General features: G+C 42.3%; 1 protein-coding gene across 14 annotated transcripts in view; it reads right to left on the bottom strand.

The window, feature by feature from the left end:
* MYCBP2 (MYC binding protein 2) overlaps positions 1–26310 on the bottom strand; it is a 445111-nt gene that overhangs the window by 154812 nt on the left and 263989 nt on the right. For all 14 annotated transcript variants that reach the window (XM_050946493.1, XM_050946502.1, XM_050946519.1 and 11 more), the window contains 4 exons: positions 25489–25714; positions 24940–25058; positions 15988–16075; positions 5335–5384 (listed from right to left, as the gene is read on the bottom strand). In XM_050946493.1, coding sequence (XP_050802450.1) covers positions 5335–5384; positions 15988–16075; positions 24940–25058; positions 25489–25714 — 483 coding nt within the window. The remainder of the gene's footprint in view (positions 1–5334; positions 5385–15987; positions 16076–24939; positions 25059–25488; positions 25715–26310) is intronic.

Here is a 26310-nt window from a genome sequence, read left to right as displayed (position 1 = left end):
AATTATTTCCAGCTAAACAAATCTCTTACATGTTGATGTTTTCCATTATGTGACAACACTGGTAACACACAGATTTTTGGGGCAGGATTCCACTTCACCTGGAAAGCAGGACACCATTGCCATACTCTCAGTGACAGTAGAGTGATCACGGAAAACCTCTTCTCCTTTGTATAAAAGGAGGAAGGCCTTTTCCTAACAGAAAAGAGGGGCTGCAGCAGTGCCAGTGTGGACCCAGGGCTTGCAGCAGAGTCAGTCACCAGGCAACCTAACTAGTATAGCTGGCCTGCAGTAGGGCTGTCTAATTGGCTACATCGCCTGACTGGCTGGCTGAGTCAGAAGACTGACTCAAACCCAGATGTAGCAGTAGTTCAGTGATTGCTCACAGCATTTACTCATGGTTGTGAAAGGTCCTGTGCCTACTTATTCCCAGCCTGGGACCCAGCCCTGCTCCTGCCTTGCCTCACAGCAAGTAACCCAGTTCTGACCCTGGGCTCTGGTTCTTGGCTCCTGACTCCAGCTCCAACCCTTGGCTCTAGAACCTAGCCACTGACTCTAGATCTGATCCTGGGCTCCAATTCCTGGCTACTGTTTGCTGCTCTAGCCACTAGACCTTATTCCTGCTCTAAGCGCTGGGCACAACTGCCCATGGGCTTGTTACTGACACCTCCTCTGATATCTTCTGTTTTATAAGGGAAATCTTGATACTTTGTGTCATCTCACAAAAGATAAATCCATTTCAGGGTCTGGGGGAGGAGTGCTGAGAGGAAAAAAAAAAAGTAGATTTGACTCTCCTAGCAGAAGAGTCCTCTTCACTTCCAGGAGAATATTGCAAGTAGCTCTTCTACTTGCATCAGTAAAAATGTCTCAAAACAAATTAAGTAAGGGGCTGGAGATACAGCCAATTGAGAAGAATCCATCTTAAGGAACTTATTTTTGATGGGGTACAATATAAAAGATCCCTTCTAGGGGGAGGAGAGAAGCTGGATAGGCCAGGGAATTGCCTGGATCCAATGTCTCACCTCAGAAAGTGGCTCACCTCCTCCCATCTGAATTCCTTGTCCTTTAACTGCTCTCTTCCTTTCTCCCATGCGGGGTGGGGAGAAAGAGGAGAGTCTGAAGAATGGCAAGAGTACCCAGTTCAACTGTACTCTCCTCTGTGCTAGTGACTAAGTGAGGAAGGAGCTCAGAGCAGTGGAGTGCCACAGTACTGTTGCACATCATTCGCCAGCAGTGTGCTAATACAGGCTCCCTCTGTCCTGCTTTAGTGGCCCATTCAAGGGAGGACTGAAAAAAAAAATGCTGCAGCCAAGGCACGGTGTCATGATCCTGAGGGTCATCATGATCCAAACCTCCATCCAACTGCTTACGAGAATCAGCTAGAACTGGAACTCCCTGAAGCCCTGCTCAGATAGAAGGTTCCAACCCTGGGCCCCAACTGGTCAAACACGGGAGCTCCTGAATGGCTGGCTCACTCTACTTAAGTTGGAAGGAGGAAGTAGTCATTCATATAACTAGGCTCCATCCTGCTTTGGAATGTTCACCCAGTGCTACTCACAACTGTTTCCTAACCCTCCTCCTGGTTTCCTGATTCAACATGATTCTTGGTATCTGATTCTTGCTTCCTGACCTCCTCTTTTTGAACCCCAGCTTGCACGAGCACCTGGCCTCTGGTCCTAGGCTTGGCCATCTACATCCCAGCACTGAAAGGCATGGCTTGTTGTTCCTGAACAAGTTTTTCTCTTCTAGATTTTCCCCTATTTTACCATCTTGGTAGCTGAGGCAGATTCAAGGCCCCCTAAATGGTGTTAAACTATGGCACTAGCTACTTCACTGTAAACTTGGAAGCAATGGGGGCATCTGCCTTCAAAAAACTCAGAAGGGAGGGAGATGATCATTTATCCTGACTTGCCATCAGCTGTTAGCTACACAGAAGGTAAGCACACAACTCAGCCCCCTGTATGAGTTAGTCACACCAACAATACTCAAAGAAAAATAACAATTTTATAACATCAAAAATGTATTTAATAAAAACATATAAATAAGCCACAGCTCCATTCTGTAATATTTATGTTTGAATATATGTTCTGAGACTCTTTACTATAATGAGAGTTTAATGTAAATATTAAACAGATCATAAACACTTCCATAAAATCCTTTTACCTTTCTTCTAAATACTATCGCACAAGTACTAGGATGCCCTCCTTTTGTCCATATTCTCATATTCACTCCTCCCTCGGTTTAGGAAAACATTCCAATCAATGAGAGCATCCAACAAGATAATTTACTTCCACATAATATGACAGTTTAAAATCAATTGGTAATAAATACTGCTTTTTATGAAAATGAGACCCCAGTTCTAACAAGTAAATAGATGCATGGCTCCATGTAAGACACTATGGTTATGTCTACACTGCAATTAAACGCCCATGGCTGGCTTGTGTCAGTGGACTTGGACTCACAGGGTTTAGGCTACGGGGCTGTTTAATTGCGGTGTACACATTCAGGCTCAGGCTACAGCCCAGGTTCTGGGACCTGACAAGCAGGGAGGGTCCCAGAGCCCAGCCTTCAGCCCAAACCTGAACACCTACAATACAGTTAAACAGCTTCGTTGCCTGAGTCCTGCAAGCCCAAGTCGACTGACACAGACCAGCCAGGTGTTTAATTGCAGTGTACACATACCCAAAATAAACCAAGAGTGGACAATGGACCTATCTAATGGCTGTCAAATGATAATTTGGGCTCATTATTGACCTATGCTGTGTTCAAATGTAGACCCTAAAAGGCTTTGTATCCCACTGTAGTGGGGTGGCTGCCCCACTCCCACAGAACAAGAGTTAAAAGCAGCCCTGGAGAGGGCTGCAGCTGGGAAAAAGGAGTGAAAGCAGCTGAGGGAGTAGCTGACCACAGGTGTGGCCAGCTCAGTCAGGCCACAGCTAGCCCTATAAAAGGGCTGTGAGCCATGAGCTGAGTCTCTCTCTAGCCTGAAGAGAGAAGGACCTGGCTGCCTGGGAAAGAAGGGTACCGGAGGTAGAGTAGTGCTGGAGAAAGGCAAGAGGAGCTGGGGAGCTCCAGCCTGGTAACTCCCCAGGCTGCAGGCCTTGCAAGGCCTAAAGAAGGTACTGGGGCTGCAGAGGTACAGTCCGGGGTTAGACAGAGGAAGCTGGTCCAAACCTCCTTGCCAATGATGAGGGGCCATGACAGTCTGGCAGTTTGCCTCAGTGAGCGGGGGCTAGACGACGACTGGCAGTAGACACTGAGGCAAGGTGGGTGTAGAGGGTTGGGGTTCCCCTGGGAGGGGAGACCCAGCATGTGGGGGTACTGCAGTGGGCAGAACACCAAGGTTAAGGGGCACCGGGGTAAAGGAGAGACACGGGGGCCTAAGGCAGGCAAGGCACCAGCCTGTAGAGGGCGTGCGGTGCTGGATAAGAGCTAATTTCCAAGATGACCAGCAGGAGGTGCCGCACCAGTGAGTCTTGCTCCACTACACCCACTTATAGGTCAAATTCCTTCACCCCATTCCTGTCTTTCAGTGAGACTGTATTTCATTTCAGACTACCTCCCTCTTAAAACAGAGAACTAACAATCAAAAATAAGATAATACAAAAGAATCTCTAGGCTAAGTCAATCAGCTATTAAGAACTACCAAAGGATGATTTTAGTAAAGCTTTTGATACTACCAAAGGATGATTTTAGTAAAGCTTTTGATACTGTCTCACACAACATTCCCACAAACAAACTAGGGAAAAGCAACCTAGATGGAGCTACTATAAGGTGGGTGCATAACTGGTTGGAAAACCGTTCCCAGAGAGTAGTTATCAGTGGTTCACCGTCATGCTGGAAGGGCATAACGAGCAGGGTCCCACAAGGATCAGTTCTGGGCCTGGGTCTGGTTCTGTTCAGTATCTTCATCAATGATTTAGATAATGGCATAGAGAGTACACTTCTAAAGTTTGTGGACAATACCACGCTAAGAGGGGTTACAAGTGCTTTGGAGGATAGGATTATAATTCAAAATGAGCTGGACAAACTCGAGAAACGGTCTGAAGTAAATAGGATGACACTGAATAAGTACAAATGCAAAATATTCCACTTAGGAAGGAAAAATCAGTTGCACATATACAAAATGGGAAGAGACTACCTAGGAAGGAGTACTGCGGAAAGGGATCTGGAGGGTCACAGTGGATCACAAGATAAATATGAGTCAATAGTGTAACACCGCTGCAAAAAAAAAAAAGCGAACATCATTCTGGGATGTATTAGCAGAAGTGTTGTAATCAAGACATGAGAAGTAATTCTTCCACTTTACTCCGTGCTGATTAGGCCTCAACTGGAGTATTGTGTCCAGTTTTGGGCACCACATTTCAGGAAAGATGTGGACAAATTGGAGAAAGTCTAGAGAAGAGCAACAAAAATTATTTAAGGTCTAGAAAACACGATCTATGAGGGAAGCCTGAAAAAAATTGGGTTTGTTTAGTCTGGAAAAGAGAAGACCGACATGGGACATGATAATAGTTTTCAAGTATATAAAAGGTTGTTACAAGGAGGAGGGAGAAAAATTGTTGTTCTTAACCTCTGAGGATTAGGACAAGAAACAATGGGCTTAAATTGCAGCAAGGGAGGTTTAGGTTGTATATTAGGAAAAACTTCCTGTCAGAGTGGTTAAGCCCTGAAATAAATTGCCCAGGGAGGCTGTGGAATCTCCATCACTGGAAACTTTTAGGAGCAGGTTAGACATACACTTGTCGGGGATAGTCTAGATAATACTGAGCCTTGCCATGACTGCAGGGGACTGGACTAGATGACCTCTTGAGGTCCCTTCCAGCCCTATCATTCCATGATGACAAGATGTATGCCTTCCTACTCTTCCTCCACCAAGAGGCAATGTCTCCAAAATATGTCTTGGGAGAAGTCACTTTCAAAAATGATGAGTGCTTTCGGGTGCTCAATGAGACAACTTGAAGGGCCATATTTTTCAGAGGTTGGGTGTTTAGCATATTTTTTTTGAAAAAGCAGACCCCTCTGAAGTGTCAAGTTGGGCACATAACAATTGAAATATACAAAATTACTATTCACTTTTGAAAATCTTAGCCAGAGCTATCCACTCAATCATGTTTATACCAGTAAATAATGAAACACTATGACCCACTAGCTTGATTTAAGAGCCTTTTCTCTGAAGGTTTCAAAGCAGTTTTACTGTATTTACTAATAATGAGTTAGCTTCCTTCATACTGCCAACATCTTCCAAACAGGTTTCTTCTCTAGCAATCGGCAAAAAGAAAGTGACAATGGAAGTTAGCACCAAAATGCCTTGCGATGTTTAAAGCAATGCTATACCTGCAACGCAGCCTCTTCAAGAATCTCAAGATCTTCTTCAAATTCATTAGCTGTTGTACAAATAAATAGAAATGCATATATGGTTAATATAAACATCACGATAAATCTACATACTTTTAGTATTTAAAATTTGGATCTAATTCCATTTAGCAATGCATTTTATATGAGAACCTTATTATGAACTTAAAAAAATTTACTCATTTTGCTCAGCTCAGCAGTGTGAAAATGTTCTAAGGTTACGCAGCACTTCTTAATGAACAGATAAAATAATACTTTCATGCAACACTGTAAACATGCAGTATGGTATAATTCAGTGTACAAACAAATATGACACTAATTTATATAAAGAAAAATTATTCTTATATCTTTAAATGTATGTTCTCCAAAACAGTATGTCTGGCAATTCTGTACATATGAGTAGGTGGTCTACCTTCCAGGAATTTTGGAGGCAGTTAGATCTGACTTCCAGATGGCAGTAGTTAGGACCTATCCACCAAATACTACTCAGAGGAGCTTATACAAATAACTGTTTTTAAAAACATAATAATGATAATGCTAGCCAATTATTAATTCTTTTGTAAAATTAAATACAAATGTGTTCAAAGTAACAGTATTCCATACTTCTTTCTCAGAAACATAATCTAAACTTTGATTCCAGGGTGGTCAGAATTCACAAACATGCTGTTTTAGAGAAAAGAAATGTACAGGTAAGGACAATATTTTTCTGCCCTTTCATAAACGTCAGGCAATTCTGCACACACAGGATGTGAGATAAGAGAGGAACAGAAAAGAAGGACTCAAGTTCTAATGCATTAAAAATGTCCACAGATGCAGACATCTGTATCAGAAGCTAAATCCACTCAGTATAATCAAATAACAAAGAACATCCATTAAATATATTGATCCAGGCAACTGTAGCTGTTTGGTATGCTACTTTGCTTTTTTATTCTCTTTAATTAGTATAGGCACTGTGTCTGTAGAGTATGGTATCATCAATCTTGTGGAGTGTGCCATCTTGATACCTGCTGCAAGATCCTAATACAATGGTGGGCAAACTGTGGTCCGCCAGGGTAATCCACTGGCAGGTCACGAGACAGTTTGTTTACATTGACCGCCCCCAGGCATGGCTGTCTGCATCTCCCATTGACCAGGAACAGGGAACCGTGCTCACTGGGAGCTGTGGGCAGCTGTGCCTGCGGAGGGTAAACAAACTGTCTCGCGGCCTGCCAGCAGGTTACCCTGGCAGGCTGCGTGTGGCCCACGGGTCACAGGTTGCCCACCACTGTCCTTATAGTGTTTCTCGTATGCTTCAGATAGGCAAATGAAAAGTGACCTGCAAAAAGGGTCATTAGCCACTTCTTCCTTGTGTGAAAAAAAGCAAAAGAGAAATGTGGATTTTTTACATATTTAAGAGTTGATGTATGTTTTAATTAACTGCCCATCACACTTGCATGCAGTGCCATTATTTTTACTTCAGCTAGATGGCACTGGACAAAAGGGAGTGCTATCTTCAGGACCCTGTTGAATATAGATGTCACCTTAATCAGGAAGCATTCTGAGATCTTCTAAACCATCCTGTCCACGTAAAATGTACTGTTTTGGTCCATTATTGATAGCCAAAGCTCAGACATCCGAATTCCCCAAATTCTGCCATCTTTCTACATATATATCTTTCATCACCATAGTCTTACAGTCATAAATGTATTTTATTCTCACAGGCCTCCTGATGCGGTAGGGAAGTACTATGAAAATGTTTACATATGGGAAATTGAGGCATAAAGTAGATGAAATTACTTGCCCAAAGGTCACATAGGACACCTGTGACTGGCCAGGAATTGTACCTAAGGTCTACTGAGTCCCATTTCAGAGCCTTACAAACTAGACTTTCCCTTCCATCCCAGCTTGGACACTAGGGTTGTTATCTTAATAGTTAAAAAAGCAGAAGGATGGGGAGATGCAATGGTTTAAAGAGAGGACTACTGAGATCCTACAATTCCAGATTTTTCTTCTGGTGTAGACACTTATCTCAGTGGATTAAACATTATTGTTGCATGTTTTAAAAATGCAGATATCGGTAAGGAAATGTGTTGGTATTCCTGTGCTCACCACACGTGTGACTGAATAAAGGAAAACCTAGAGATGGGGGATTTAAAAAACAAAAACAAAAAAAAACCAACAGCAGCAACAATTTTCACAAATGGTTGCCTAAAATAAGCATCCTAAGTCCATACTTAGACATCTAAACAAGTGGCCCAATTAAAAAACAAAAAAAACCACAGAGACTTTGCTCTCTGGCCTATTCCCCTAGAAAGGGAAACTCTCTAATTGCTTAACATTTGCAGGGAAGAGGAAGACCTGACCCATCCTCCTCTCAGTTCTCTCACTTTCCTATTTATATATGGCAAATTAGGGAAAAAAAACAACCCCACAACTCAAGGCACTTTCCTGACACCAGGGATAAATGGAATAAAATTATAGTTGTAATTTTTACTTGTAGGAGGCACTCAAAATAGAGCAATGGAAGCCACACAAGAAATTAGATAAAGATAGTTCAGATATCAAGGCCCTAACAGTGGGAAAACAAAACAATTTTGGCAAAAAGTTTTTTCCCCAGTGACAACTTGCTCAGGTCTTGTCTTCACTACTGGAGTAAGTTGACCTAAGTTACACTACTCCAGCTATGTGAATAACTTAGCTGAATTTGACATAGCTTGGGTCAACTTACCCTGGTATCTTCACTGTGCTGTGTCAATGGGAGATGCTCTCCAGCCGACTTAACTTAATTTTCTCAGGGAGATGGAGTACTGGGGTTGACCACTGAGTGCTCTGCTGTTGATTTATCAGGTATTTGATTGCAGCAGCATCAATCTCCCCGGTAGTGAAGACAAGCCCTCAGCCACATGTCAGTTTCCTGGATAGAGGATTTTTTTTATGTAGCAGGGGCTCAGACCTACTGATAAATTGTCCTGAAGGAACTGTAACAATTATCTTCTGTGAACTTGGCTGAAGCTAAAAGTTTATGAAGGGTATCAGTTATCCAGATTTGCAGATATAAGTACCTTCCCATCACTTTGTTAGCTATGGAATTAGAGAAATATTTGAACAAGTCCATGGACATGTCTGCGATGAATGCTACAGCTAGTTGAGAGACAGGAATCTGTATCTGTGGGAAGTAACTTCCCTGAACTCCATAAACCAAGTAACAACCACCCTGACAAATCATGCTCATGTTGAGGTGACATGAAGAGATTCCAACGACAACCTGTAGTTCTGTCTCAAGGTCACGTCTACCTTCTTGTCTGGTTTTCCTAAACAAGAATTTTCTCCTACGTGATTATGTTCTACTTTTTGTGGACTTCCATTGCTGCATCTAATGAGGGATTTTAAAATGTTGTTTACTCCCCCCTTATTTGCTACTATAGTATTTAGTAGGTTTCCCATTTTCTTCTTTAAACTCTTTGAGTAAATTATAGCCTGCAGGTAGCTACATGTCATCTCTCTCAGTTTCAAGGCCAAGTGCCTTGATCACCTTTAAAATGGTCTCAACATCATTTGAGGAACAGTGTTGAGGTGTTCGCTCCTTTTTTGAGTGCGCTTTTTTCTTAGGCTACTGTTTTGCTCTTTTTATAGTTTTGTCAGTCTTGTCCTCTCAACAGAATCAAGTAGAACTACAGAGCTAGACTGCAAGCAGTCTATTTGTTGTCTTTCTAACCTAATCAGCAGTATTCACTGAGGCTAGGTGAGATCATCAGGACAGATGATGGGTGAACATCTAGATGTTTCAATTACATTATTATGGAAGTACTTATTTAAATTTGGGACTCACTGTAAGTCAAGACAGTAATTATGCTTTCTGGTTTTGAAGTTCACATCCAGTTGCTTTTGCTGAAACTGCCATCATTTGCATAGGCAGTTACCTACCTACTTGCTTCAGGGGAAAGGTTTTCTAGAAGAATGGTACATTTCTTACCTGATAATTTCCTTTCTGATGGCAGCTTCTCCCACAATTCTGATATGTATGGGCTATTCCTTTCCTATCTATAGTTTCAGGGGGCAGTTCAAAGCTGTAGCACAGCCCATACTAGCCATGCCCCCACACCCGGCCTGTTGCCAGATAATTCATGCCAAAGCTGTGTAAAAACTGGCAGAGTATGACTAGCAACAATTTCAGTGCCAACCCATAACAAATAGTCTATGTCCTACAAGCATTACTAACACAATTAAATTATGTCCCCTTCACTAGGAAGCCATCCAGGGGAGGCAGAATTGTGAGAGATGCTCCGAGCAGACAGGAAATTATCAGGTAAGAAATTTAGCATTCTGTGGCTGAGCTTCTCCCGCAATTCTGATATGTATGGGAAGCAGCAAGCAATGAACGTAAGTAGAGAAGGATAAGAAAAAACAGAAAAGATAAGGAAGACCTTCCAGACTTAATTGTCTAATGCAAATGCTATTACTGGGCCACCCCTGCAGCACTTTCCTGCCAAAGAAGACCTCTGAAGAGGACACATCATCCACTTTACAGTATCTAAAAAAGGTATTAAACAATGCACACATTGCTGTCCTGCGGATCGCAGCAGTGGAAGCACAAGCTCTTTCTGCCTGAAAAGTCACTATAGATCATTGTGGAGTGTGCCCTGATGCCATTTGGAACACATATGCCTGATGCCTTGTATGATTCTACAATGCATTACTTGACCCATCTAGCAATGAGAGCTTGAATAGCTTAAGCCCTTGGTACTTCAGATAAAAGGAGGAAAAGAAGGAGCCTGATCTTTTTGTCTATTAAGAACGCTTGACAGATATCTTTAGAGTTCTTCAAACAGCAAACTGTTCCACAGCTTTTCTGTCAGGTGATATAGCTTTGGAAAGAATAAAGGAAAGACTCTCTCTTAGCAAGCACTGAACGATGAATACGTCTTAGGCAGCAACAATGCTGGGATTCTTAGCACCACCTTGTCATAATGAAACACACAAGCATGGACACAACTGCCAACTCAGAAACATGTAGCAGATGTGATGCTGATCAGAAAGCAGGTTCTGATGGATAGGTAGAATAGAGATATTGATATCAGTGGCTCAAAAGGGCGTGAAGTTAGGAACTTTAACACCAATAGTAGGTCCCATTTAGGAAAGATCGGTCCAACTGCAACTTTAGCTCATTTGGCTATTCTAAAAAATATGGATTCCTGACAGTTTTCTGTCAAGGAACCAGAGGATTCTGTGAACAGAACACTACTTTTAGCTGACACATGGCACTCTATGAGGCTGGGCTGAAGTCTCTTGTCAATGCTTTACTGAAGAAAGTTCAGGGTACCCAGGTGTGACAAATATGTAATAATTCAGTAAGGTTTATCCAAGTTCAGTATCTTTGAGGTCCATTCTGTTAAAAATGCAATTGTTTGTGTTATTGTGAAATTGTATGTAACCCCTCGAGGACGAGAGGTATGCTAATGTAATTCCTCCATTTATAAGACCTTTGAACCTTCACCCTGGGGAAGGGACACATTATTTTGCTGATTACCTAGTCACAGTCTCTTCATAGGCTCAAAATGGACTCCCTAGAGAAAAGAAGTCAGAGAAAGGAAGTTGGGATAAACACTTGAGCTTAAATTGAGTCAGAGCTTTTGTTCTGATTCAGCAAATAGACAGGACTTCCAGTCCACAGAAGGCCGCAATCATTGGGGAAAGGTTGGAAGGACTTTGGCCTACTGAGGCCCCATAAGACTGGATTCAAATTCTGAGCAAAGAAAATGAGGAACCTGAAACAAAAAAAAAAAACTTCTGGGGCATGGTTTTGAGTGGCAGCTCCTGCCAGAGCACATGTTGTAGGGGGTAATCTCTAGTAAGCTTATTAGCATGCACGTAGGTTCTTTTATCATTTTTAATGTTGTCTCTGTAGTGCTTTCACCTTAAGAATAAAGTATGCTTTCTTAGAAAAAAAACTGTCACTTATAACTGTTGGTAATTACATTGTTATTAGTTTCTGAAAAGAAAGTAAACAGGACTGCTTAGGCAGACTGACTTTTTCTGGGAACAACACAGTGAAAGCAAGGAACTGGTCAGCCTGAAAATAACTCTGACAGGAAGAAGAGAGATGCAGGTCTCCACCCAGGAAAGACAAGAGCCTTAAGTGTGAGAGTGTCCTTGCTAAACCCATGAGGGAAAATGCAGGTGCGATTACCCTGAACTGTGACACTGGGATATAAGGATCCTTGGGATTTGTACTGTGTTCTTGATACCACAAGCAAGATATAGTCCAAATAATGAAGTAGGCCTTTAGTACTGAAGTTTGCTTGGAGGAAAGAAGTGTTCTAATCACTTTGGAGCACAGTCCATGCATGACTAATATATCTTTCTCTCAATAGCCAGGCTACCAGATGTAGACAGTCAGGCTCCTGACAGAGGAGTGGGCCTTGATAAAGGATGCTCAGTTTCACTGGTTGCTGCAGTGGTGATTCCAATTGCAGTTCTGTCAGACCAGGGAACCATGGTCTCCTAGGCCAGTGCAGAGCTACCACTATCACTTTTGCTTTTTTCTCCCCTTGTCTTCTGGATCACTTTTCCTAGAAGTAGGAAGGGCAAGAAAGCATACAGCAGGCCTTATGGGAATCTGTGCAAAAGAGCCTCCATACCCACAGATTTGGAGTCTGCTTCCCCCATGAAGCTACTTTTTGTTCTTGCAACTGGCAAACAGGTTGATGCCAGCTCAAACTTCTGCAAAATCAGAATGAAGACTTCACAATTTAGACAGCATTCTCAGTCATTGACTGTGTGTGCGCTAAATCAGTCTGTCTTTTGTTTCAGCTCTTCTTTTATGTGTATTTTTCTTATGGAAGGGAGAGTCTTCTGTGCCCATTTCATTATCTCCATTCACTTCTTATATAGATTAATGCTCATCCATCTCCCCTGGTGGTTGATGTAAACCACAGCAGTCACATAGTCCAGCTGGACCAGAACACGCTTGCCCTGTAGGTAGTTCTGGAACCTCCGTGGAGAGTTTCAACAGGCTGATGCTCTGGTTCCTCTCCCCAGAGTTCCAGGTGCCTTGCACGACATGTCCTGTGCTACAAATGTGTCTCCATCCCATCAGGTTGGCATCAGTTGTGAGTTCCTATGGATCTGGAAGGCATATGGGAAGACCACCCAGGGACGATCTGAGAGAGTTCAGCATGTGGTTCAGAACCAATACCTGATCCTCTAATGGTTCCATACTTCCAAGAGAAAGGACTGGAGGCACCTGATATGGGACTCTGTCCTTGAGGTGATTCTTATTCATGAAACCAGAAGAATGAGTAGCTGTAGACACTGAACTATGGCCAGAATTACACAATTTATTAACATGGACATCAGATTCTGGATCCTGTGGAATTTGTCCAGTGATAGCTTCATCTTTGCCATGGAAGAGTATTTTCACTCCCAGGTGAACTACTTTTGTGGAAGGAATCAAGGACTTCTTCTTAGTGTTTATCATAAATCCATGTGCTTGAAGCAAATCCAGTGTTTGGATTGTGGCACTGCTTGCTGCTGTTTTGGTCAAAGCTCTGATCAAGAAATCATCTAGGAATGGATAAAGGTGAGTGCACCGAGATCTGAGTCTATTATTACCACCAGTATCTTGGTGAAGAGCCTTGGGCCCGATAAAAGGACGAAAGGAAATGTGTGATACTGGTGGTGGGCCGTGCCATAAGTATGTCTTGGCAATCTGTGGTGGAATGGTCATATGGGAATATGGAGATATGCATCTGCTAGCTCCACATAAGCAAGGAAGCCCCCTTGAGACAGGAATGCTCCCATTGAAGCTAGTCTTCATTGGGAATCTTATTTTCTTCATCCATTTGTTGACTCAGAATGGGTCTAACTTTCCCCCTCCCCTCCCACCCATGCACGCTTCTGGACAAGAAAGAAAATGGAGTATGGTCTTAATAATCTTTCTTCTGTGGGAACTCTTTTCATTGCTCTTATACCCAGGAGATGTGAAATTTCATTTAACACCAGCTCATATTTGATGGGGTCACTTCAAGGTAGGGGACTGAGGATGGGATGTAGTGGGGCCCTTAGTTTGAAGGACTCTCTACCTCTTTCACCCCCTTGTCTGTCGTTGATCAAGACCATTCTTCTGAGAAATGGGAAATTCTGCTTCCTAGCTTCAGGTCTCAGTAGAGGCACATTTGTTTGCTGTCACGGTGGACATTTAGAGGTGGTGGCTCCATCTCTGGATTTTCCACTCAGACCTCATTTCCAGGGTTTTCTCCTCATATAATTGTTGTCTTTCCTCTGGTACTTTTGTGAGAAGGATGGATGAAAGCAGTGTTTTTATCTGTCCTCAGGGCATGGTGGAGAGGATCCATTTCAGTTTGGCAGTGCTTTCTGCCATTATTTTGTCGAGGTTCGTTCCCTGCAGAGGAGAGAGGCTGTGAATTTAGATGAGCAGATAATCTATTTGGAATGAGCATCAACCTTCTAGGGGGGAAGCCAGATGTGACATCCAGCTGCTGAGCTTTCACCTTTCTGTCAGTTGAATCTTTGTGAAAGACATCCCCTTCAAGCAGGTTTATCATATCTTTTGCTAGAGATGCTATTGCAGCACTGATCTTTGGTATATCTGCAATGGTACTTTTTGGCTCTTGCAGCTTGTAATTTCTAAATGAATGCCTGCTTATGCACCTACCCTTATAGGCGTTACCTATTCCTCTCTGATCACATCCTACCAGGATGGATGAAGCAGAATTGCTGTCCCAGGTGGGGATTTAAAAGGTTTATTCTCTAGCATCTTCTTAAATTGGACATGGATTATGAATGCAACCTTTTTGCACATGATTTCAAACACAGCAGGAGGGAAAAAAAACAAAAACAATTTTGTTGCATTTCCTTCACATCCTGATCAGAGTCTGAATGACTGCTCCCTTTCCTCAGGAGAGAAGGTGGTGTCTGAGTAAGAGGATGAATACCTCTGAGGTCATTTATATTTTTTCTTTTGTTCCCCTCCCCCCATGTTTATTTTATTTTATTTTTTAAAGACTTTAGTCTTTGCAAGCATTGCCACCCAAACACAATTTTCTTTCCTAAGAACCTGTACAGCTGCTTCACAGACAGAGCACCGCTTGAATTTAGTTTGGTGTTTGTGCAACAGCTCCACTATGCATGAATGGGGGAAGAGAATCATGGCTGGCAGGCACAAGAGTGCTAGCTGAGACTACTACACTGCTCAATACCCAATCCAGGAGAAGGAGAAGAACTAAAGGTTGCTCACTAATGCCCCCCAAAAAGAATAAAATTAAAGGCTGCTCTTCGGTCTTGAACAAGCATCTAGTAGTGAACAGGGAAGGTCACAGAACTGTGGTAGTAACAACAATTTTAAAAAGAGACTATACAAAGTCTAAGAAGTATCCCCTTTAGCAAGGAGGGAATTGCATTTTAGTCAAAAACCGTCTTTGGATATAATTCACTGTTAGAGAAGCCAGGAAATTAAAGTTGGGAGCATTCTCATTTCTGTTTTTTTCTCTTGCATGGAAGAATAAAGGGAGCAGTTGGTAAGTAGGGTCATCAATGGAAGTAAGTTTTAACTATCTCTAATCCAAGGGTCGAGGAAAGAGGAATTCTAATCAATGTTACAGAATTGCCTAACATACTCTTGAGAGCTAAATGAATATTTACGAGAAGTGCCTACTGTGACTGAAAGTAAGATCTGGACGCTCAAGCGCACAAGAAAATATCTGATTTTTAAAAAATTCTATTTGATCAGTGTGCAGTTACAAGCTCAAAAACATATGTTCCCTTTCTCATTAATACGCTCTTTCTATTAAGCACTCTCATTTGCAATATGTGAACACTCAGTGGCTTTGCTTACATTTAACCTAACAAGCTAATCACTAATCTGAACCTAGCAGTGAATTTAAATAGTCATACAGACACCTTATAAGAAACTGTGAGCCTCCTGTAAACAAGAATAACTCCATTAAAGACAATGGAGTTGCGCCAGAATAAAACTAGTCAGAGTTCAGAATTAGGATTTCTCTCTTCTTAGTTCTACTTTAGTCACAATATTCTGCTCCAGTCATTTTTGCTGAATCTCATTTTTGTCAGTTGTAGTACTTTTTAAATTGTGTTTGGATTACTGAAAACGTGTGTACTATGTCTGCTTATGAAGTAATGTAATACTTTTGATAATGTTAAAATTTGGAGAAGAATTATTTTAGGCTCCAAGATCTAAGATATTCATGACCACTTAATTTTAAACAAATAATTGCACATTTCACAAGTCAGCACCACAGTTGCTGTTCCTTAATGATTGATGTGGAGTGTGCTGAGAAAGAACAGTGATAACAAAAACAAATAGTAAGATACCTGAACATTTGTGAAGTACCATTAAGAAAATGGAGAACATAGCTCATACCCTGGTACTCTACCTGTAAATGGGGTGAGTTGGTCAGATTTAAATACTAGATTTCCTTACTCCCTATACATAAGGGAGTAGAGCGGGCAGCAAAACAGCACTATTTATCTGTGTTGATTAATTTTTAGTCTTAAAGTGAAAACAAATTTTATCTCCAACTGGAAGCAATCTTAAAACTCACAGAACATTAGTAATTCACAAAATATAATATAAATCAATTATCATGGAAAAAATTATGTTCTTTAAGAGAGACTTACCAGTGGGAAGTGCCAGATCTTTTTTCATCAAAGCAGCTGCACATGCTCCTCCCAGATTGGCCAACTCTTTCTCAAGTTGTATAATACCCTTCAAAAATAAGAGAAGAATTTAAAGTCAAAAGCAGTTTCAGAAAAGAAAAGCTGAATAGCTATATTAATAGAATGCCCACACACTACTGAAGATTGTGAGAGACAAAAATACTGTGCTCTAGTTCAGGGGTGCTCATCCTTAGGGTCCTAAACAGGTTTCACGGAATTACAATCACATTCCTTGCTTTACCGATATAAGAGAGGAGGGTCCTGACCCTTTTTTTTGTTGTAACATGGAATCACAGTAGAAAAAAGGTTGAAAACAATTTCTCTGATTAACAGGATTTATTAAATGTAGGTGTTTGCTAGGCTTTTACACTCAGCAGAATCACTCTTACCAGAAGATAACTGTTTTCTTTAGCCTGTAGCATTCACTTAAAAGAGTGGGAACTTGGAAACATACTACTAGATAAACCAACTGTAGATACATGCATTAATACCTTAAAGCTATGTTCCCTCTAAGATGTGGTCATGTATGTAGCATCCATGAACTCACTCACGTATGCAACTTAGAGGTACCATTACTCAAAGGGCTTCTCCCTTTCTTACCCTACTGGGTGAGTGGGACTCCAGACTCTCCTACCACCTTGCTGCTGGTCCTCAGGAGAAGCCCCTTACAGCCTCTTCCCTGTATATTGGCCCTCAGAGAGGATAAAAAGCTCTGGGGCTCTTCTCCTCGTTGATGTTGCTGCTCTGCAGGTGGGTTGGAAATGAGAACCCCTCTTCCCGGTCCTTGTATGTGGCAAGATCCCCTTCTTCCGGGCTGAGAAAGGAAGTATGGTCTCAACCTCCTTCTGCTGTGCTCCTGAGGGAGTCCCAAATTTCTTCCCCACACTAGTTTCCCCAGATGCTAGGCTCCCTTTCCTCCCAGCTGCTCCTCTTCTAAGGTGGGAAGGGGAGAGTTGTTCCTCCTCAGTCAGAGGAAAGGGGACTATTGTGCTCCATTCCAGTTTCTCCATTTCTCTGTCTGTGGAACACAAAAGCATCTGAGCTCATGTTTTATACTTAAGAGTGCAGTCTTTTCCATTGTGTTCAAAGGGTCTGTTTTTTTAAGTGCTGAGTACAATGCCAATTTAAGTTAGAGAGCACTGCAGGTTGACTCAGCACTTCTGAAAATTGGGTGCACGGGTTCTAAACTTGCACTCAGGAAGTTATTCATTCTACATACAGGAAAAGGAAACAAATAAGTGGGAACAGTTAACTAGAGGAGCTTCCAGGGTAGTGATTTCCTTCAGAGATAGATAATATACAAAGAAAGACAAAAATTTCTTGGCCCAAAGAGCCCTCCAATCTAGAATCCTGATTATGCCCCACCTTCCATAGATGCAGGCTAACTCATCAGTAACTAGAGGGTGTGTCTTGGACTCAAGTCCTTATGCAACTGAGCCCAAGTGGACTCCGATTACAGATTCTGAAATGTGGAGCATACAAGTGGACTGACCAACCAACTGCTGCTTCCTACATCACCTTCACAGAATCATATTCTCTTTCTGCCCATGTACTAGTCTTGACACTAAAATAATGTGTTTATGTCTAAATGGCAAGGATACCCTTCTGCTTTGTACATTTTTTTTTTAAATTAGAGACTACTTGTTGATACCCTTATTTGCACTGAATAGCGCCATACTCTCTAAGTATTCCCATGAACTTCAATGGGATTGCTTGTTGAGTAAGTTTCTATTCAGTGTGATCAAGGATATCAGAATCTTGCCCTATGGGAGAAAAGAGAAAAAAACAAGACGAGATGAATACATTGACCCCTTTGAAAAATACAGCCAGATCAACCTGTGCGCCCTGGCCAGCTTAACTAAGTCCCCAGGTGGTAGACAATCAGCTCCGCAGATCTGTGCAACATTCCAGAATCCTTGGCATAGGGGATTCCTGGGGGGAAAGGTGTGGAGCTATGGATAGCTGGGTGAGTTAGAGCAGTATGAAAGATGCTCTAATTTACATTGAGGACAGCAAAGAAGGTGGCTAATAACTAAGGTTAAGATTTTGTCATGGTTATTTTTAGTAAAAGTCATGGACAGGTTATGGACAATAAACAAAAATTCATGGAAGCCCTTGACCTGCCCCTGATTTTTACCAAGAATAACTGACAAAATGGGGAGGGAGGGATCCAGCACCCACTACTGCTGAGGCTCTGGGGTCCCCCAGGTACTTGTGGCGGCTTGGAGATCCAGAGTCCTCCCGCTGCCCATAGGGGCTGAAAGTGCCAGGGTCCCTCCCGTTGCAAGCAGCAGCTCAGAGCTGTGGGGTCCCTCCATCACACATGGTGGCTGGGAACTCCAAGTGGTGCCCCTCCCCACAGCTCAGAGCTCTGGAGGGCCACCCATGTAACTGGGAACTGCAACTGGCGAATCAAAATTGAGTAATTATCTGACGGTGGATGGCACACACTGATTGCTGCCAGGTGGTCTTGTATAGAACTGAGGGAGAGCCCAGTCATTTTGACAGAATGCAGATAGTCCAAAATAAGGGGAATATTTGCTGACGTGGGATTTGTGTTCCAGCTGCATACAGATGGAAAAAACTCTTCCACTCAGCTGAATAATGTTACCTAGTGAACTCCTTTCTGCTGTTATTAAGGAAGGTTTGTACGGCTTCAGAGCAGGAATGTTGTAAGTCTGACACCCATCCAAAAACCAAGCAATGAGATGAAGTGCTTCAGGGATGGTGTGACTGATACGGCATTTCTCCTGGGTCAAGAGATCAAGAAAGGAAAGGATACTGATTGAATGATGAGATGACACTAAATGGAGATTTGGGAAACAAATTTATTTGAGCCAATTGGGGGCGAGGAGGATGACTCCTGCAATTCCCTGTCCTGTTGAAGTTTCCACAGGATTTGAGGTAGGAATGCTAGAGAGGAAAGGCATAGTTCAGGTTTCCTGACCAGGTCAGAAGATAGCATCGCCCTAAGAGTGTAGACCTAGAGCTCCCCTAGAACAGTAGATGTTGCATTTCCTGTTCATTTGGGAGGCAAACAGATTCCAGGTGGGGTTCCCCATTGAGTGAAGATACTGTTCACTACCGAATCATGCAGCTCCCACTAACTATCAATAGCAAAATGCCTAATGGGGGTGTCTGCCAACACATTCTGAGTTCACAGAAGGTAAGATGAGGACAGAGTGATTCAATTCCTAATACACAAATTCCATAAGGCAACTACTTCTATACACAAGAGAATGGATCTTACCCCTCCTTGCTTGTTGATGTAAAAGTTGGTTATGCTGTTTAACGTTATGAAAACATGATGGAACTGGATAAACTGAAGAAAGGCATTGCAAGCCTATCAGACTGCACTAAATTCCAAAAGACTGATGTGCATCCTGGTTTCTCGGGATGTCCAAGTGCATTGTGCTGTATGTCTGTGTGGGGCCCCCCGCCAGCTCAACAGGGAGGCATGTGTAATTACTATATTGTCCGGTAAGGGGGATAGCAAGGGAACACTCACATGTAGTTGATGGGATGACTTTACATTACAGATTATGTTACATTAGCGATTACGTTACTTTGGAAGGAAGCATCACTGTGGTATTCATGCCGTGTTTGGTCAGCGAATGAATGGTTTGGAGGCACAGCTCTAAGCAATCTAAGAAGAGTCTGGCGAATGGGGTAACAAGTGCATGAAGCCACACGTCCCAGAAGGAAAACAAGTTCTGACTGGTACTTGAGGGTTGCAAATAACCTGGTCTATCAGGTTGTTCTGGCATGAAACCTGTCCCTTGGTAGATAAGCTCTTGCTGTGACTGAGTCCAAAGTCACTTCATGAAGTCTGTGGTCTGTATCAGGATATACTTTTCAAAGTTTACACTGGCTTCAAGAGAGAAAAGGAGCTGAAGTATTAATGAGGTCAATATGCAGGCCTCTTGAAATGTCCTGGAAACAAGAAGCCAGTTGGTGAAATAAGGGATGACTGTCAGACTTTTCTATCTGAAATGAATTGCTATTACCAGGATGACTTAGGTAAAGAGCTTGGAATCAGTGGCAAAGCCAATGGAAGCATCCTTTACTGGAAGTGGTCTGGGCCCACCATGAAATTGAGAAACTGCTTGTGAGGGGAGATGAATTCCACGTCAATGTACGTGTCTGTCACAGAGAGAGCTGTAAATGGAAATATCTTTTTATAGGGGTGGGATTATGGAAGCAAGTGTGATTATACGAAATTTCAGCTTGCAAATAAAGTGGTTGCGATTACAGAGTTGGAGAATGGGTCTCTAACTACTCTTCTTTCTGGGTACTAGGAAGTACATCAAGTAAAAGCCTGTTCCCTGGTGTTGGAGAGGTTTCCACTCTATTGCTCCTCATTGGAGGAGGGACTCTACCTCCTGCCTAAGAATCCCCTCATGAGAATGGTCCCTGAAGAGGAATGGGAATGGGGGCTTTAGAGGAGGTAGGGAAGTAAACTATCACATAGCCAGATTGGATGATGTCTAATACCCACCCACCCATTGTTATAGCACTGCAGCTGTAGAAACAGAGTGCTAAATGACTGTTGAAGAATATGTGGGTATAGGGTAGTGGTAGCATAACTGATGGTGTGCAGTTTTTGAACTGCCATTATAGATGTAACACGAAAATTTTAATAAGTGCACAAGAGAGACTTGAGCAAAATATACTCGTAAGTAGGACCAAGCAGGTTTGTTAGGACAAAAGTAAAGTTCTATGACAGCAGAGGCTCCGTAATGGGAGAAACCTAGAGAATGTAGAGGACAGAAGTCCTTGTTCTTAACAGAATTGCGTTGAGCAGATATTACAATCATACGTCAGAGTGGCACCTTTCCTGGATTACAAAAGGATGACTTGAACCATTCAAAAACAGAAACAGTCCACTTTAGTCAGTAGGCTATCTTCCATATTGTAAGGTGAGTATTTCTAGGTTGGAATGCAGAATCCTCCCTTGTGATTAAGACAGGACCTCTGGACAGACAGGCAGTGATTATGGTGGCTCTCTGGCAATCTGAAGATACCAGTGCTAACAAGGTCACATTGAGACTATTAATATGTTTACTCTATCCCAGGGGTTGGCAACCTTTCACAAGTGGTGTGCCGAGCCTTCATTTATTCACTCTAATTTAAGGTTTTGCATGCCAGTAACACATGTTAACGTTTTTAGAAGGTCTCTTTCGATAAGTCTATAATATACAACTAAACTATTGTTGTATGTAAAGTAAATAAGGTTTTTAAAATGTTTAAGAAGCTTCATTTAAAATTAAATTAAAATGCAGAGCCCCCCGGACCAGTGGCCAGGACGCGGGCAGTGTGGATACCGCTGAAAATCAGCTCATGTGCCGCCTTCGGCACGTGTGCCATAGGTTACCTACTCCTGCTATATCCAAACTGCTATTCCTTATGACCTTGGGTAATGGGAGAGAAGGCATAGAGAAAAGTGTTGGATTGAGTCCTGCCGCATCACATCTAAGAGGGAGCTTTTGTTCCTGTATACTCTTCTGTGATAAACTTGGCATCTGGTAGTTTTGTTGGGCACAGAGACGTCTATTACTGCATGGCCCCAAACGTCAAACAGTGCTACAGTCACCACTGGTTTCAAGGACCACTTCTGTTGATCATTGTATGGCCTGCTGAGCAAATCTACCTCCATCTAATCCACACCTGCAAGGTGAAATGCAATGAGCATTAGCTTTAGGTGAAGCACAGCCATAGTTTTATTGCCTCCACAGATAAGAGCTGGGAATGCACTTCTCCATGTTTATTGATATAGCACACAGTTATAGTGTTGTCTCTAAGCAACTGTATTATATAATTCTGCAGGGATCCTCAATAGGCTTTAAGGGCCCACTGCACTGTTCTGAGCTCTAGCATGCTGATATAGAACCTGGACTAAGGTGTTTCAACGATCATGTACCTAGAGGTCTTGGTACTGTGGACCCCAGGCCAAACTGGAGGTAACAGTGGTGACTGTGATGGTAGCTGATGGGCAATGAAGATTTCTCCTCCTCCCCAGATGATGTTTTCCCTGTTCTCCCACCAGTGAAGCTATTGGAGCACTCGAGGTTGGATGGCCAGTTTCCTTTGAAGGCTGTGTACATTCAGTGTATAGTGGATCACTGTGATGGAATGCACCCCTGTATTCACACCGTTTATACTACAGTAATCATCTTTGTATAAAATAGCCTTCTAATGTATCATTTGATAAAGAATAACTCACTGGTCAATAATATCATGATGAAATGTGTGTAGCATCACTATATATAAAGTTATAAACAAATTGAAATTGGGTCTCAAATGTGTTTACCAGACAAGTCTGGGGAGTGGGTAAACCAGTTTCTCAAAGACAAAGGAGAAGCTTACACCTCTAGCCAGGTGTCAAAGCTGATGGGCAATCACCTGTCAAGTGGCAGTTCTTTTGCAAGCAAGAGGGGCAGAAACAAATAGATCTGCACCTTAGCAAACAAAAGAATGGAACCTCTTTCACCATCATACTCCTTGTCTCTACCCTCACAATGGGAATGAACTTTATCTAGGAGTAACCCTCAAGAAAATATATTTCAAAGAGTGACTAACTATAAAAGTGAGGGGAAAAAAAACATGCCAAGTTACATCTCTCTATCCATCTCTTGCTCTTTCACCTAAGACCACAATAGAAACCCCGCCATTTGATTTTGGGAGAAATGCTGACCTGAAAATTGGTCAGCCATGTTGCTGGGAGCATGTGGTAAGAATTTTATCTTGAACCAAGTCTAGCTGGTTAAGTTTTAGTCCTAGGAAGCATTTTACTCTTATTTCTCTAGTCATTTCTGACTTTAATGGCTTATACTTGTATTCACTTAAATCCTCTTTGTAGATAAATAAACTTGTTTTATTTTTAATCAAAACTAATTCAGTGTTGTGAACTGCATGGGTACTCCTTTTCAAGTACCAAACTGTTGCATACTGATCCCCTTAGAGGGGCAATGGACCTAATATATTTGGACTGTCAAGGAGAGGGTTGAACAGTGCAGAACATACATTTTGGGAGTGGGATTGTGTTGGATTCACCCTGCAACTAGCAACCAAAGGCTGCTGGAAGCAAAAGTGTGTCTGGTGGGATCCTGAAGTCACAAAGGATTTCTGTTTATTCTCTGTGGCAGCAAACAAACTGAAGTGGGTGGGGTGGGGCCTCTCTTAAGAGTGTGGTGATGCCAACATTACACAAGAACAATTGAAATGGGCCATCCTGATTACCACTACAAAAGAGATTTTTTTCTCATGCTGGTAATAGCCCACTTTAATTGATTTGTCTCGTTAGAGTCGGTAAGGCAACTCCTACCTTTTCATGTTTTCTGTGTATATATCTTCCTACTGTATTTTCAACTCCGCGCATCTGATGAAGTGGGGTTTCGCCCACGAAAGCTTATGCTCAAATAAATTTTTTAGTCTCTAAAGTGCCATAAGTACTCCTTGTTCTTTTCACTTCTATAAGTATTACTGAGGCAACATATTCAGGAGGATTTGAGAGACTATTAGATGTTCAGAGGTTTAAAGTATCTGTAATTATACTAAGATAAAAACGTATAAGGAATATTAATCTCCATTCTTCATAACATCAGACAACACCTAGTGTTTGAAAGAAACTTCTCTCAATAAGCAAATTACTGCATTATTTTCTATTTTAGGGGTTTGTATACCATCTTCTGAAGAGTCTGGTATAGTACAATGATGGGGAAAAAGAACAGAAGACACTGTTCCTACAATGACCTAAGCCAGAGACGGGTAAACTACGGCCCACGGGCCACATCTGGCCCAGCCCCTGGGCTCCTGGCCCGGGAGGCAACCCCCAGGCCCTTCCCCGCTGTTCCCCCTTCCCCGCAACCTCAGCTCACTGCACCGCTGGCGCAATGCTCTGGGTGGCGGACTGTGATCTCCTGGAGCAGTGCAGCTGCAGACCCGGTGTTCCGTGCGGTGCTGTGGCGATGGGATGGCTGGCTCCACCAGCGTGGTAAGGGGATAGGGAGTAGGGGGGTTGGTTAGAAGGCAGAGGAGTTTGGGGTGGTGGTCAGGGGATGGGGGTGTGGATAGGGGTTGGGGCGGTCAGAGGGCGGGGAACAGAGGGGTTGAATGGGGGCAGGGGTACCAGGGAGCAGTCAGAAATGTGAGGAGAGGTTGGATGGGGCGGCAGGGGGCAGTCAGCAGCAGGGATTCCAAGGGCGTTCAGGGGACAGGGAGCGGGTGAGGTAGATGGGGCAGGGGTCCCGAGGATGTGTGCACGTCCATAAGGGAACGAGGAGGGGTTGGATGGGGAAGGGGTTCTGGGCGGGGGGTGTTCACAAGGGAACGGGGGGAGGTTGGATGGGGCAGCGGTCGGGGGAGGAGGGCAGATAGGGGGTGGGGGCTGGGCCACGACCTCCTCCCCAACCGGCCCTTCATACTATTTCCAAAACCCGATGTGGCCGTCAGGTCAAAAAGTTTGCCCGCCCCGATGTAAGCTAATAAAATGTACTTATAGATTTATAATTATTACAGAGCATTCCTAGATTTTTGATCTCTCAGCATAATGGAACTGGGGTACATGTCTTGAGCAGAATTACAGGAGATACAGAGTAGTTTTGATGCAATGAATAGATGATTTTTTAATCAATAATAGAACTTCACAGTGCCTTACAAGTCCATAGACTGTTCCACCTGTTAAAGTTTGAGAACCCTTGTACCGTAGGATAATGCACATGCAGCGGAACAAAAAGGCATGAAATAATAAATCTCCATTCAACTACAGTTCAAAAGATATGTTGAGACCATTTTAAAATATCATTTTGCTAATATGTTGGCAAAAATGTGACTAAAGAAGGGAGGAATAAAATAAGTTGCCTGTAGAAAAGCAATTTTATTTAGTGTAATTTTAGTAGCTTCGCTTATTCTCACCTCATCAGATCCTGGACTAAATTCATATCCAATTGCAAAACACTTGAAGCCATAGAAACAGGCCTTTTCATCTTTCACGTAGTCTGATGCAGTCTCCAGTGAAAAGAGTGCTTCATTTCCTAACATGAAACAATGAAATTAACATAAAATAAATAAATCTATGTGAATTCCTCCTTTTTCATCCACTTTTATATCTCAAAAATAAATATGAAAATTAGCCTTTAAAACATAACAGGTAGAAGAAACACTTGCGCAAGCTGCATATCTATACCATATAAAAGAAAGCAAATAATTGCTCCATGATATCCAACCAATTGCTATAATTGGCCCACCTTTCTAATCTGAGTCCTGGCTTCTCTTCAGCTTTACATTCTAAAAACTAAACTGGATAATTCAGTCTCATTATTTAAGATAGTCAAACTTAGACTTTTGATGAATAAGTTAAGTTTACTTCTCTGGAAATTACTAAAATTTAAGTTGACTTTTGTTAATTATACTCCAGAATCCTCCATTTTATTTAAACAGGCAGTTTATAAAAACTCTTATTACCTGGCAACACTAAAACCATGGTAGGCCATCCAGATGTGCCTGAAAATTTCTTTAGTTCAATCCATGAATTAAGATTTTCATGAACAGGAGTTTGCTTTTGTCCAAATCCTGAGTTCTGGACAATTCTGACAGGAATTAGCAAGCGAAGGACATCCTCTGATTGAGCTGTGCCACACTGAGCATCAAACTCTATTGTCATCCACCTGACGCATTCTGGGAAAGTCACCTAAAACAAAAACAGTTGGAAAATAAACACAAAAATCATTGTACACTTCTAATTAATTTTGGTTTAAGTATCTTTCTTTAAACTTAATATTTAAAAATGGTCAAGTATTGAAAGATAAAGGAAAGTTACTTATCTCTACAGTAACTGGAGTTCAAGATGTGTTGCCTATGAGTGTTCCGCTTCTGGTATACATAGACCATAATTCAGAACATGTTAGCCAGCAGTGTCAGTTAGATCAGGACTATGCCCATCATATCTTAGAGCCCCAAGCTGCTCTCCCACAAGGGCATACAAGGGAGGAGCAAACAACTGATGCTCAGTTCCTTCACCAATGCAAAATCAAGATGTAATTAGACTTGGTAGCAGGGGAAAAAGGATGGTGAGTCATGAAACACATATATAAGTCACATTTTGAAGGTACTGTCGGGATAAGCAGTTTTCCTTTCTTTGAATGCTTGTCTGTGTGTTCCACTTATAGTGGCTCACAAGCAGGTAACAATTATTGGAGAAGAGTAGAAGGATTCTAATTAAATAATGACTTAGGCATGGCTCTGTCAAATCAAGCATCAGATGTAAATTTCTCTATGATGGAAAAG

The sequence above is a fragment of the Gopherus flavomarginatus genome, chromosome 1 (genome assembly GCF_025201925.1).
Source record: "Gopherus flavomarginatus isolate rGopFla2 chromosome 1, rGopFla2.mat.asm, whole genome shotgun sequence".
Lineage (NCBI taxonomy): Eukaryota > Metazoa > Chordata > Testudines > Testudinidae > Gopherus > Gopherus flavomarginatus.
This window is presented reverse-complemented; position numbering and strand designations above follow the sequence as displayed.